This window comes from Salvelinus sp. IW2-2015, unplaced genomic scaffold (genome assembly GCF_002910315.2).
Source record: "Salvelinus sp. IW2-2015 unplaced genomic scaffold, ASM291031v2 Un_scaffold6382, whole genome shotgun sequence".
NCBI lineage: Eukaryota > Metazoa > Chordata > Actinopteri > Salmoniformes > Salmonidae > Salvelinus > Salvelinus sp. IW2-2015.
This window is the reverse complement of record NW_019947645.1, coordinates 72,578-84,764: the sequence shown is the minus strand read 5'-3', so window position 1 is coordinate 84,764 and position 12,187 is coordinate 72,578. Positions and strand designations below refer to the sequence as shown.

Below are 12,187 nucleotides of genomic sequence, written 5' to 3'. Positions count from 1 at the left end.
ACAAAACCTATTCCCCCTCAGGAGACTGAAAAGATCTGGCATGGGTCCTCAGATCCTCAGAAGTATAGAGCTGCACCCGAGAGCACTCTGACGGGTTGCATCACTGCCTGGTATGGCAACTGCTCGGCCTCCGACCGCAAGGCACTACAGAGGGTAGTGCGTACGGCCCAGTACATCCCCGGGGCCAAGCTTCCTGCCATTCAGGAAGCGGTACCGGAGCGCCAAGTCTAGGTCCAAGAGGCTTCTAAACAGCTTCTACACCCAAACCATAAGACTCCTGACCATCTAATCAAATAACTACCCAGACTATTTGCACCCTCCCCCCTACACTGCTGCTACTCTGTTATTATCTATGCATAGCCACTTTAATAACTCTACCTACATGTACATATTACCTCAATTACCGCGACACCGGTGCCCCATTGACTCTGTACCGGTACATCCTGTATACAGCCCCGCTATTGTTATTTTACTGCTACTCCTTAATGACTTGTTATTTTTATCTCTTACTTTTTTTTTTTTGTATTTTCTCAAAACGGCATTGTTGGTTAAGGGCTTGTAAGTAAGCATTTCTCTGCAAGGTTTACTACACCTGTTGTATTCGGCATTTCACTGCAAGGTTTACACCTGTTGTATTTAGCATTTCACTGCAAGGTTTACTACACCTGTTGTATTCGGCATTTCACTGCAAGGTTTACTACACCTGTTGTATTCAGCATTTCACTGCAAGGTTTACTACACCTGTTGTATTCAGCATTTCACTGCAAGGTCTACTACACCTGTTGTATTCAGCATTTCACTGTAAGGTCTACTACACCTGTTGTATTCAGCATTTCACTGCAAGGTTTACACCTGTTGTATTGGGCATTTCACTGCAAGGTTTACACCTGTTGTATTCGGCATTTCACTGTAAGGTCTACTACACCTGTTGTATTCGGTGCATATGACAAATACAATTTGATTTGAAATGTGTGCAGACTCGTTATAACTTCAGCTTTAAGCACAAAGTTACTACACCTAGTATGATGTCATTACATTCTGTTCATCACCTCAAGTCAAATCAGAATCATTCGATGAGAATCAGTTACCTTGACATGTTCAGAGACATGTTGGCGTACTTGTCTTGGTTTTTGAAGCCTCGGTCACACGGGTCACAGAAATGTGAAAACTCTGGCTCTTTTTTATTTTTCTGCTGGAAACAAAAACAAAACAATTGAACCCATTACAGTTAAATCAGCCAGTCACCCTGTTGGAGAGTGTTACACTGTCTAAGACGGGGATGGCCAACTGATGGGGGCCACAAGAAAACAAATCATCATGAGGGCCACAGTGGGTCTGTGTACCAACATCCATGAAGGGGTTAAAAAAGGAGTTTTAAGCCTCGAGACATGGATTGTGTATGTGTGCTGTTCAGAGACAATAGTCAGACGCACAGGTTGGTGTCAAGAACTGCAACGCTGCTGGGTTTTTCACACTCATATATAAAGAATTGTCCACCACCCAACTTGACAACTATGGGAAGCATTGGAGTCAACATGGGTCAGCATCCCTGTGGACCGCTTTCGACAAACTGAGGCTGTTCTGAGGGCAAAGAGGGAGGGGGGGGGGGTTGCAACTCAACATTAGAAAGGATTTCTTAAATGTTTTATACACTCAGTGTACTTTGTATCCCTCATTTACTCAAGTGTTATTATTTTGACAGTTACCTGTAGATATATCAGAGACCTGGCTTTTGGTGTGATGGTGGATTTCCTACCTTTTTCCCGTGGTTGTTGGGACGACCATAGTCCTGCCTTCCGCCTCCATGTCCACGATGGAAGTTCTGGCCTGTGGGTCAAAGGTCAATACAACAATATTATGACATGTTGCCTACTGCTGGGTGCAGTTCAGTCATATCACCAATCTGACACTTCTGTTCCGTTAATATGCAGGAGAAGAGAATCAGCATCTCCTCTGCACAGATACTGAGTTCAACCAGACATGAACCAGCATCTCCTCTGCCCAGATACTGGTTCAACCCAGACGTGAACCAGCATCACCTCTGCCCAGATACTGGTTCAACCCAGCGTGAACCAGCATCTCCTCTGCCCAGATACTGGTTCAACCCAGGCGTGAATCAGCATCTCCTCTGCCCAGATACTGGTTCAACCCAGGCGTGAACCAGCATCTCCTCTGCCCAGATACTGGTTCAACCCAGGCGTGAATCAGCATCTCCTCTGCCCAGATACTGGTTCAACCCAGAGTGAACCAGCATCTCCTCTGCCCAGATACTGGTTCAACCCAGACGTGAACCAGCATCTCCTCTGCCCAGATACTGGTTCAACCAGGACCGTAACCAGCATCTCCTCTGCCCAGATACTGGTTCAACCCAGACGTGAACCAGCATCTCCTCTGCCCAGATACTGGTTCAACCCAGCCCAAATGATAGATGTACATTATACTGGGCCAAGCTTGGTCAGCCCTACCCCACTAAATGGCGTCATGAGGGTTTACTTCAACAGACCTGATTGGTATWGGTAAWAGTAGTCCACCAGGGCTCTCAGCCAGGCAMGTGTCAACCTATGGRCCGTGCAAAGAAGCCTCTTTACCAGGCCGCTGCTAGTACCATAACTCTCCTAGTTAGTATAATACTCACCATATGAGCCTCTGGGTCGACCTGGTCCGGGCCCGCCGTTCCAGTGTTCTCCCTGGCCGTTGTATCTCCACGGCTCGGACGGTGGTTCGTACCAGTTCCACATACCGGGCTGGAAGTTGCTAGGTGGTGGAAGGAACGTTGGCGGTCTCACCATCGAACCCGGAGGAGGAGAGACAAAGTTCGGCGGAGGGTAGCTTCCAAAATCACTCATGATGTAGGTGGCGCCTCTTCTTCAACGTTATGTCGATTAAATTATTTTGTATAAATGTTTGTCCAGCTACGACCACTGAGGTATAATAAGAACGGCTACAACACGTGTGTGTGTTTCTGCTCCAGTTGCCGCGTTCACGTGATAGTCGTAACTAGGAAACTCTGAAATTTCCGACTATAACAAGTATTGGTTGTACTTATATACACGTGCCGCTTTCAACCAGTCAGCAAGCCGGACATTTCTGAGTTTCCTGGTTCCGACTAGCACATGAACGCGACAAGTTTACATCTGCAAAGCGTGTTCACCAGACTGAACGTCATATCCGCTAGTTTACACCAACCAAAAACAATTCAATAATGTCATTATTTGAAGTAACAACGATTTAGGCATAATGAAAATGTACCATAACTCCTGTAGTTTATGAAACCTAACTCATGTAGAATTATATCTGCCCTATTTACATAGTGATTGAACACTGGTCACTTTAATAAGATTGACATACTGTTTTACCCACTTCATATGTATATACAGTATTCTAATCAAGGCTCATCCCATAGAGCCCCRCTGTAGAGGTGTCATTATACCCATAAAACCTAGCGGTCAAAGAGGGAAATGGTTCCAGTGTTTTTTACACCATTGATTTTTCCCACAGGGGATTTTAGAAACACTTAAAATAACGKCCGTGTTTCTTGTACGCTTACCCTGGCGTTACGTTTTCATACCCATCTAAATCTCTCTCGGACAAGGTGATTTTTAACAATATATTAGTCTCAATTTACTCTCAGATTCGAAAATACTAATTATCATCAAAGCAGACATCATGCAAAACTGCAAATGCCTGCAAGCTCCTGCATGTCATCTCTCGCTGACACCTTTGCTAACAGGTAAGTGTCAATTAAAATTGTATAAGACAGTTCACAGAATTGTCCATTTAAAAAATGTGGCCAATTTATTATTTACTACATTTTTTTTTTGTTCACCTTTATTTAACCAGGTAGGCTCAGTTGAGAACAAGTTCTCATTTGCAACTGCGACCTGGCCAAGATAAAGCATAGCAGTGTGAACAGACAACAACACAGAGTTTCACATGGGAGTAAACAATAAACAAGTCAATAACATGAGAAAAAAAAGAGAATCTATATACAATGTGTGCAAAAGCAGTAGGAGGTAAGGCAATATAATAACATCGATTACACTTACTATTGCAGGTAACACTGGTGATATAATCATCAGATGATCATGTGCAAGTAGAGATGATCTATGTGGTGCAAAAGAGCAGAAAAGTAATAATAATAAAATAGATAGCAGTATGGGGGTGAGGTAAGGTAAATTGGGTGGGCTATATATCCGATGGACTATGTACAGCTGCAGCGATCGGTTAGCTGCTCGGATACAGATGTTTAAAGTTGTTGAGGAGATAAAAGTCTACCAAACGATATTGCAATTCGTTCCAGTCGCAGGCAGCAGAGAAGACTGGAAGGAAGGCGTCCAAAGGTTTTGTGTCTTAGGGATGATCAGTGAGATACACCTGCTGGAGCGCGTGCTACGGGTGGGTGTAGCCATCGTGACCAGTGAACTGAGATAAGGCGGCACTTTACCTAGCATAGCCTTGTAGATGACCTGGAGCCAGTGGTGTCTGACGACGAACATGTAGCGAGGGCCAGCCGACTAGGGCATACAGGTCGCAGTGGTGGGTCGTATAAGGTGCTTTAGTAACAAAACGGATGGCACTGTTAAACTGCATCCAGTTTGCTGAGTAGAGTATTGGAAGCTATTTTGTAGATGACATCGCCGAAGTCGAGGATCGGTAGGATAGTCAGTTTTACTAGGGTAAGTTTGGCGGCGTGAGTGAAGGAGGCTTTGTTGCGAAATAGAAAGCCGACTCTAGATTTGATTTTGGATTGGAGATGTTTGATATGAGTCTGGAAGGAGAGTTTGCAGTCTAGCCAGACACCTAGGTACTTATAGATGTCCACATATTCTAGGTCGGAACCGTCCAGGGTGGTGATGCTAGTCGGGCGTGCGGGTGCAGGCAGCGAACGGTTGAAAAGCATGCATTTGGTTTTACTAGCGTTTAAGAGCAGTTGGAGGCCACGGAAGGAGTGTTGTATGGCATTGAAGCTCGTTTGGAGGTTAGATAGCACAGTGTCCAAGGAAGGGCCAGAAGTATACAGAATGGTGTCGTCTGCGTAGAGGTGGATCAGGGAATCGCCCGCAGCAAGAGCAACATCATTGATTATTACAGAGAAGAGTCGGCCCGAGAATTGAACCCTGTGGTACCCCCATAGAAACTGCCAGAGGACTGGACAACATGCCCTCCGATTTGACACACTGAACTCTGTCTGCAAAGTAGTTGGTGAACAGGCAAGGCAGTCATTAGAAAAACCGAGGCTACTGAGTCTGCCGATAAGAATATGGTGATTGACAGAGTCGAAAGCCTTGGCCAGGTCGATGAAGACGGCTGCACAGTACTGTCTTTTTTCGATGGCGGTTATGATATCGTTTAGTACCTTGAGCGTGGCTGAGGTGCACCCGTGACCGGCGGAAACCGGATTGCACAGCGAGAAGGTACGGTGGGATCTCGAGATGGTCAGTGATCTGTTTGTTGATGGCTTTCGAAGACCTTAGATAGGCAGGGCAGGATGGATATAGGTCTGTAACAGTTTGGGTCCAGGGTGTCTCCCCCTTTGAAGAGGGGGATGACCGCGGCAGCTTTCCAATCCTTGGGGATCTCAGATGATATGAAGGAGAGGTTGAACAGGCTGGTAATGGGGGTGCGACAATGGCGGCGGACAGTTTCAGAAATAGAAATTTAGCTAACATTAGATAGTTAATCCAGAGATTCTTACCTTTGCCTTGATTCTGCAGTCTCATCCAGATCATCATGATATTTGTAGTTCTTTATGATAGCCACATTAGAAGCTAATTAGCATTTCCTTTGGGGGGGGGCGAATACAGTCGAATATATTGATAAAAGTAATCTTTTCCCGAGAGAGATTTAGATGGTTATCAAAACGTCACACCAAGGTAAGCGTACACGAAACACAGCCCTGATTTTAAGTGTTTCTAAAATCCCCTGTGGGAAAAATGAATGGTGGAAAAAAACGATTGGAACCATTTCCATGTTTGACCGCTAGGTTTTATGGGTATTATGACTCATACTGTGGTACTTTATATAACTACTGCTGTACACACCTTTTCTATTGATATACTGTCCATAATGTCTATACACACCATCATATATATATTTACATTCCCGTCTAGGTAGCCTAGTGGTTAATGTTGGGCCAGTAACAGCAAGTTCCCGGTTTTGAATACCCAAGCCTACAAGGTAAAACAATCTGTTGATGTGCCCTTGAGCAAGGCATTTAAMCTTAATTTGCTCAACGGGCTCTGTACTACTATAGCTGACCCTGTAAAACAACTAACCGGTGTGTGACAGTAAACTTTTATATATACGTTTTTATTTGATTTGATTAATTCCTGTCTTATTTTGGGGGGATTTGCGTCTATCGTCTTGTACTGCAAGGTTTTACTGTATGGAACATGCACTGTTGGCGCTAGGAACTTAAGCACGATAACAACTGCAAAATACGTGTACGCGGTTGGCGACCAAAATGTTCGAGTCTGATTTGTTTGTCTCCAAATAGTTCCCGCTGCCACTTCTCGCGATGTTGGAGAGAGGACGTGCTTCCGGGTGAGGCACACAGATCACCGCGTGGAACACTTTTCTATTGGAACTGCGACTAGCGAAGGATCAGTAGGAGAGCGTTTTGTTTCGGGTTTAAACGGTGAAAAAGCGTCAGAGATGCTTGTTTTATTTGAAACCGCTGCTGGTTATGCAATATTTAAAGTGAGTATTTAGCTAAAGTTATATTCTAAATTCTAATAATTTTAGATGGGTGCATGACTATTTTTATAATTTAACCTGGTTCGCGGTGTAATTAGCTAGCTRAATACGTTGTTTTCCTGGAGTAACTAGATATGTTAAGACCTGTTTCACATTGTTTACAGTACACATGGCTTCTCTATTAAGGTCCTCGTGGTAATTATTGCATGCAAACCTTTACCGCAACTGGGCCTTCTCATTCAACACGCTGTAGTTAAGCAACCACGTTGCATGTGGCAAGTTAGCAACCACGTTGCATGTGGCAAGTTAGCAACCACCACGTTGCATGTGGCAAGTTAGCAAGCTAAGTTGCCTATATCTGCTGGATATACAGATCTTTTAGTACCTTGGACTTGGCTTTTGTAATTATGCAACTATTTGAACCCGTTATATTTTAGAAGTTAAATGATTTATTTTGTTGCCAATGCTTACCCAACATTTCAAATAGGCTTATCTTCCTAGCCTAGTTAGCATAACTGGTGCGTGGTACTTTGGAAGGACCTCGTGCTGGCTTTCTAGTCACCCTTTACAGTCATGACCCAGTTGACAGGGTTTTAATGACAACACATGTAAACCGATTTGAGTTAAATGCAAGTAATGTATGGTATGCCCGTGTACTTGATAGAACTTTAAACTTTTTTGTTTCAGGTCCTAGATGAGTCAAAGCTCCAGGAGGTGGACAGTTTATTGAAGGAGTTCGAAACGCCGGAGAAGGCAACAAAGTGTGAGTTTTGGCCCCAAATCTGGAGAAAGGAGTGCTTAGATTCGAGGGAATACGTTGTCAATGAACAGTAGTATTACACATTATCAGCATAAGGAACATGTTTCTGGAGTTGACAAATAACATGTCGCCACCATTTCTCCTTCCAGAGTGAAGTTGAAGCATTTTGAGAAATTCCAGGACACAACAGAGGCTTTGGCAGGTAGACACAATACTTTCACCTCTCCTGTTGTTGCTCACTATAGTGTACCAGTTAATGCACACGGGCTGTCAGAGTTAAGGCTTATGAATGCGTCAGCTAGGTGAACCAAAAGTGTGCTCGCATACTCCCTTAAAAGACCTCCGCTTGAAAAATGAGAAAAGCGGCAATAGTGTGTTTGTCCATCTTGAGACGCCGTAGCCAGAGTATTAATTGAAGATGGCTCAAGAAATGTTTTTTTTTTTTTTTTTTTAATAAAATTTACATCTAAGTAAGCTGTTTGGTGCTGTATTTATGAAGTTAGAAATGTGAATGAAAAAGAGTATCGTTGAGAGTGTGCACAAACAGCCGGGGAAAACCCTGACTGAAGACCAAACACGTTCCTAAGATATGCACTAGCCTTTAGGTTAGTCTGAATCAACCATGTGGTCATTCAGCAGTATTCCTCACTACCCTGAGACCTCAGTCTAACCGTGACCATGGTAACAAACACTGACCGCAGCCAGAACTCAGCCTCCTAACAACAATGTGGATTCTATGAATTAATACATAATACCAATGTCCTGTGTGTCTTCATTGGAACTATAAGTCTTTATTGTAGTGTATGTGGACACCCTGTCAAATTAGTGGATTCGGCTATTTTAGCCACACCCGTTGCTGACGGTGTATAAAATCGAGCACACGCCATGCAATCTCCATAGCCAAACATTACTGTCAGAGCAGCTCACAGATCACTGCACCTGAACATAGCCCATCTATCTATCCTCATCCCATACTATTTATTTATTTTGCTCCTTTGCACCCCAGTATCTCTACTTGCACATTCATCTTCTGCACATCAACCGTTCGTGTTTATCGCTATATTGTAATTACTTTGCCACTATGGCCTATTTATTGCCTTAACTCCCATATCTTACATAATTTGCTCACATTGTATATAGACTTTTCCCCTACTGTATTATTGACTGTAGTTTTGTTTATTCCATGTGAACTCTCTGTTGTTGTATGTGTTGAATGCTTTGCTTTATCTTGGCCAGGTCGCAGTGTAAATGAGAACTTGTTCTCAACTAGCCTACTGGTTAAATAAAAGTGAAATATTTTTTTATATTGGCAGTAGAATGGCCTTACTGAAGAGCTCAGTAACTTCCAATGTGGCACCGTCATAGGATGCCACCTTTCCAACAAGTCAGTTGTCAAATTTCTGCCTTACTAGAGCTGTCCCGGTCAACTAAGTGCTGTTATTGGGAAATGGAAATGTCTAGGAGCAACAACGGCTCGGCCGCAAAGTGGTAGACCACACAAGCTCACAGAACTGGACTCGAGTGCTGAAGCGCGTAGCGTGTACACGTCTCTCCTGTCTTCATGTTGTAACTATAACACATCTTCTCTCCTGTGCCCAGCGGCCACTGCCATGACGGAAGGGAAGATGGGGAAGAGTCTGAAGAAGATCCTGAAGAAAGTGGTGGCTAAAGAAGCTCATGAACAGCTGGCCATCAGCGACGCTAAGCTGGGGGCGTCATCAAGGAGAAGTTGAACCTGAGCTGTGTCCACAGCCCTGCGGTGGCAGAGCTGATGAGAGGCATCAGGACACAGATGGAGGCCCTGATCACTGGGCTGCCCCCCCGGGAGATCAGCGCCATGTCTCTGGGACTGGCTCACAGGTGGGGTGAAACACACACCGCTTGGTGTTTTTGGATTTATTAGGATCCCATTAGATGACGACAACTAGTCTTATAACAAAAGATATTACAGACGAAACACTTTATAATTTACTTACGTTAATTGTAGTGTGTAGATATTACAGACGAAACACTTTAAATTTACTTACGTTAATATGTAGTGTGTAGATATTACAGACGAAACACTTTATAATTTACTTACGTTAATATGTAGTGTGTAGATATTACAGACGAACACTTTATAATTTACTTACGTTAATATGTAGTGTGTAGATATTACAGACGAAACACTTTATAATTTACTTACGTTAATATGTAGTGTGTAGATATTACAGACGAAACACTTTATAATTTACTTACGTTAATATGTAGTGTGTAGATATTACAGACGAAACACTTATAATTTACTTACGTTAATATGTAGTGTGTAGATATTACAGACGAAACACTTTATAATTTCTTACGTAATATGTAGTGTGTAGATATTACAGACGAAACACTTAATTACTACGTTATATGTAGTGTGTAGATATTACAGACGAAACACTTTATAATTTACTTACGTTAATATGTAGTGTGTAGATATTACAGACGAAACACTTTATAATTTACTTACGTTAATATGTAGTGTGTAGATATTACAGACGAAACACTTTATAATTTACTTACGTTAATATGTAGTGTAGATATTACAGACGAAACACTTTATAATTTACTTACGTTAATATGTAGTGTGTAGATATTACAGACGAAAACACTTTATTTTACTTTACGTAATATGTAGTGTGTAGATATTACAGACGAAACACTTTATAATTTACTTACGTTAATATGTAGTGTGTAGATATTACAGACGAAACACTTTAATTTACTTACGTTAATATGTAGTTGTGTAGATATTACAGACGAAACACTTATAATTTACTTACGTTAATATGTAGTGTGTAGATATTACAGACGAAACACTTTATAATTTACTTACGTAATATGTAGTGTAGATATTACAGACGAAACACTTTTAATTTACTTACGTTAATATGTAGTGTGTAGATATTACAGACGAAACACTTTATAATTTACTTACGTTAATATGTTGTGTGTAGATATTACAGACGAAACACTTTATAATTTACTTACGTTAATATGTAGTGTGTAGATATTACAGACGAAACACTTTATAATTTACTTACGTTAATATGTAGTGTGTAGATATTACAGACGAAACACTTTATAATTTACTTACGTTAATATGTAGTGTGTAGATATTACAGACGAAACACTTTATAATTTACTTACGTTAATATGTAGTGTGTGTGTGTGCCGATGATTATATCATGCTGTCTGAAACCTCATGTGGATTTCCTCAGCATTCGTCACTACCCTGAGGCAGCACCTCTCTCTGTCCTATTCATAAGACCTGAAAGGCTGCTGTGGCAGATCCTGATCTGTTTCTCTTTCCTCAGTTTGTCCCGTTACAAGCTGAAGTTCAGCCCTGACAAAGTGGATACCATGATAGTTCAAGCTATCTGTAAGTACCTCCTCTTGGACCAGGGATGGGCAACTTTGATGAGTTGGGGCACAAAAACCTCGAGGGGCCGTACACATCCCACATCATTACCCCCCCCCCCTTGACAGCAGAACATTTTAGCGGGCCCCTCACAGAGAGTGAAGATAGTTTCACCTTTAGCTTTCATTCCTACACATTCTGCTATAGAGGTGGCACATTCTGCTATAGAAGGTGGGCACATTCTGCTATAGAAGGTGGGGCACATTCTGCTATAGAAGGTGGGCACATTCTGCTATAGAAGGTGGGCAGCCATTCTGCTATAGAAGTGGGCACATTCTTGCTATAGAAGGTGGTCTGTAGCAGGTGTAACTAGCGGTCTGATCTTGCAGCTCTGTAGCAGGTGTAACTAGCGGTCTGATCTGTGCAGCTCTGTAGCAGGTGTAACTAGCGGTCTGATCTGTGCAGCTCTGTAGCAGGTGTAACTAGTGGTCTGATCTGTGCAGCTCTGCTGGATGACCTGGACAAGGAGCTCAACAACTACATCATGCGCTGTAGAGGTGGTACGGCTGCACTTCCCCGAGGTGGGAAGATCATCACTGACAACCTGGCCTACTGCAAGAGTGTCCGCAAGATAGGGGCTCGTACCAACGTGGCGACCACTGACCTGTCTGAACATCTCCCCGAGGAGGTGGAGGCAGAGGTCAAACTGGCCGCAGAGATCTCCATGGGAACGGAGGTGTCCGAGGAGGACATCGGCAACATCATGCAACTGTGTGACCAGGTGATAGATATTACAGAGTACCGCACCCAGCTGTACGACTATCTGAAGAAACGGATGATGGCTTCGCTCCCAACCTGACTGTCATGGTGGGGAACTGGGGGGCACGGCTCATCTCACATGCCGGTGAGTCATGATCTAAACAGCCAATCACACCGCAGGAATCATTCACAACACAAAACAAGCAGTGATTATGATGACTATATGTCAACAATCCTGAAACCTGATGCTTTTCAGTCACTACCTCATCTGAGCTTGTATTAAAACCTTTTACCTGGACACCTGTAGTAGGCGGCTGTAAAGTCCAACCGCTCCTAAATGTTCTGGTTCTCTCTGACAGGGTCCCTGTTGAACCTGGCCAAGCACCCGGCCTCCACAGTCCAGATCCTGGGAGCAGAGAAGGCCCTGTTCAGAGCCCTGAAGACGCGCAGAGACACGCCCAAATATGGTCTCATCTACCACGCCTCTCTGGTGGGACAGACCTCGGCCAAGAACAAGGGCAAGGTGAGGCTTTTGTTGCCAGCCGTCACTAGAATCAGTGTCTCTGCACTCTTAACCAGTACTGCTG

At 43.3% G+C, this 12,187-nt stretch overlaps 2 protein-coding genes and 1 non-coding gene across 4 annotated transcripts in view; 2 read left to right on the top strand and 1 right to left on the bottom strand.

Annotated features, from left to right (window-relative positions):
- Nucleotides 1-1,035: 1,035 nt before the first annotated feature.
- LOC112078852 (FMR1-interacting protein NUFIP1-like) lies at nt 1,036-3,696 on the bottom strand. 2 transcript variants are annotated; one of them, XM_024144963.2, is made up of 3 exons: nt 2,636-3,696; nt 1,757-1,827; nt 1,036-1,189 (listed from the first exon to the last, which is right to left on the bottom strand). In XM_024144963.2, the coding sequence occupies exons 1-3, from the start codon at nt 2,844-2,846 to the stop codon at nt 1,085-1,087; spliced, it is 387 nt and encodes a 128-aa protein (XP_024000731.1). In that variant the 5' UTR covers nt 2,847-3,696; the 3' UTR covers nt 1,036-1,084. The 2 variants fall into 2 exon arrangements, with proteins under 2 accessions (XP_024000731.1, XP_024000730.1); XM_024144962.2 differs by having other exon boundaries at nt 1,039-1,192; nt 2,636-3,688.
- A 2,865-nt stretch (nt 3,697-6,561) lies between these two features.
- Nucleotides 6,562-12,187, top strand: part of nop58 (NOP58 ribonucleoprotein homolog (yeast)) — an 11,173-nt gene continuing 5,547 nt past the window's right edge. The window contains 9 exon segments of the mRNA XM_070442160.1: nt 6,562-6,699; nt 7,384-7,457; nt 7,606-7,658; nt 9,056-9,160; nt 9,163-9,316; nt 10,798-10,862; nt 11,345-11,683; nt 11,686-11,745; nt 11,960-12,178. Of these exon segments, the coding sequence (XP_070298261.1) occupies nt 6,655-6,699; nt 7,384-7,457; nt 7,606-7,658; nt 9,056-9,160; nt 9,163-9,316; nt 10,798-10,862; nt 11,345-11,683; nt 11,686-11,745; nt 11,960-12,178 (1,114 nt within the window). The 5' untranslated portion in view covers nt 6,562-6,654.
- LOC112078854 (small nucleolar RNA SNORD11B) lies at nt 11,799-11,879 on the top strand. The gene has a single exon (XR_002895798.1). It is a non-coding gene; the product is annotated as a small nucleolar RNA SNORD11B (small nucleolar RNA).

Coding starts and splice junctions, on each gene's coding strand:
- LOC112078852 (XM_024144962.2), bottom strand. CDS start 2,846: ATGAGTGATTTTGGAAGCTACCCTCCGCCGAACTTTGTCTCTCCTCCT. Junction 1,828..2,635: donor TCGACCCAGAGGCTCATATG/GTGAGTATTATA, acceptor TTTGACCCACAG/GCCAGAACTTCCATCGTGGA. Junction 1,193..1,756: donor CCAACAACCACGGGAAAAAG/GTAGGAAATCCA, acceptor TTTTGTTTCCAG/CAGAAAAATAAAAAAGAGCC.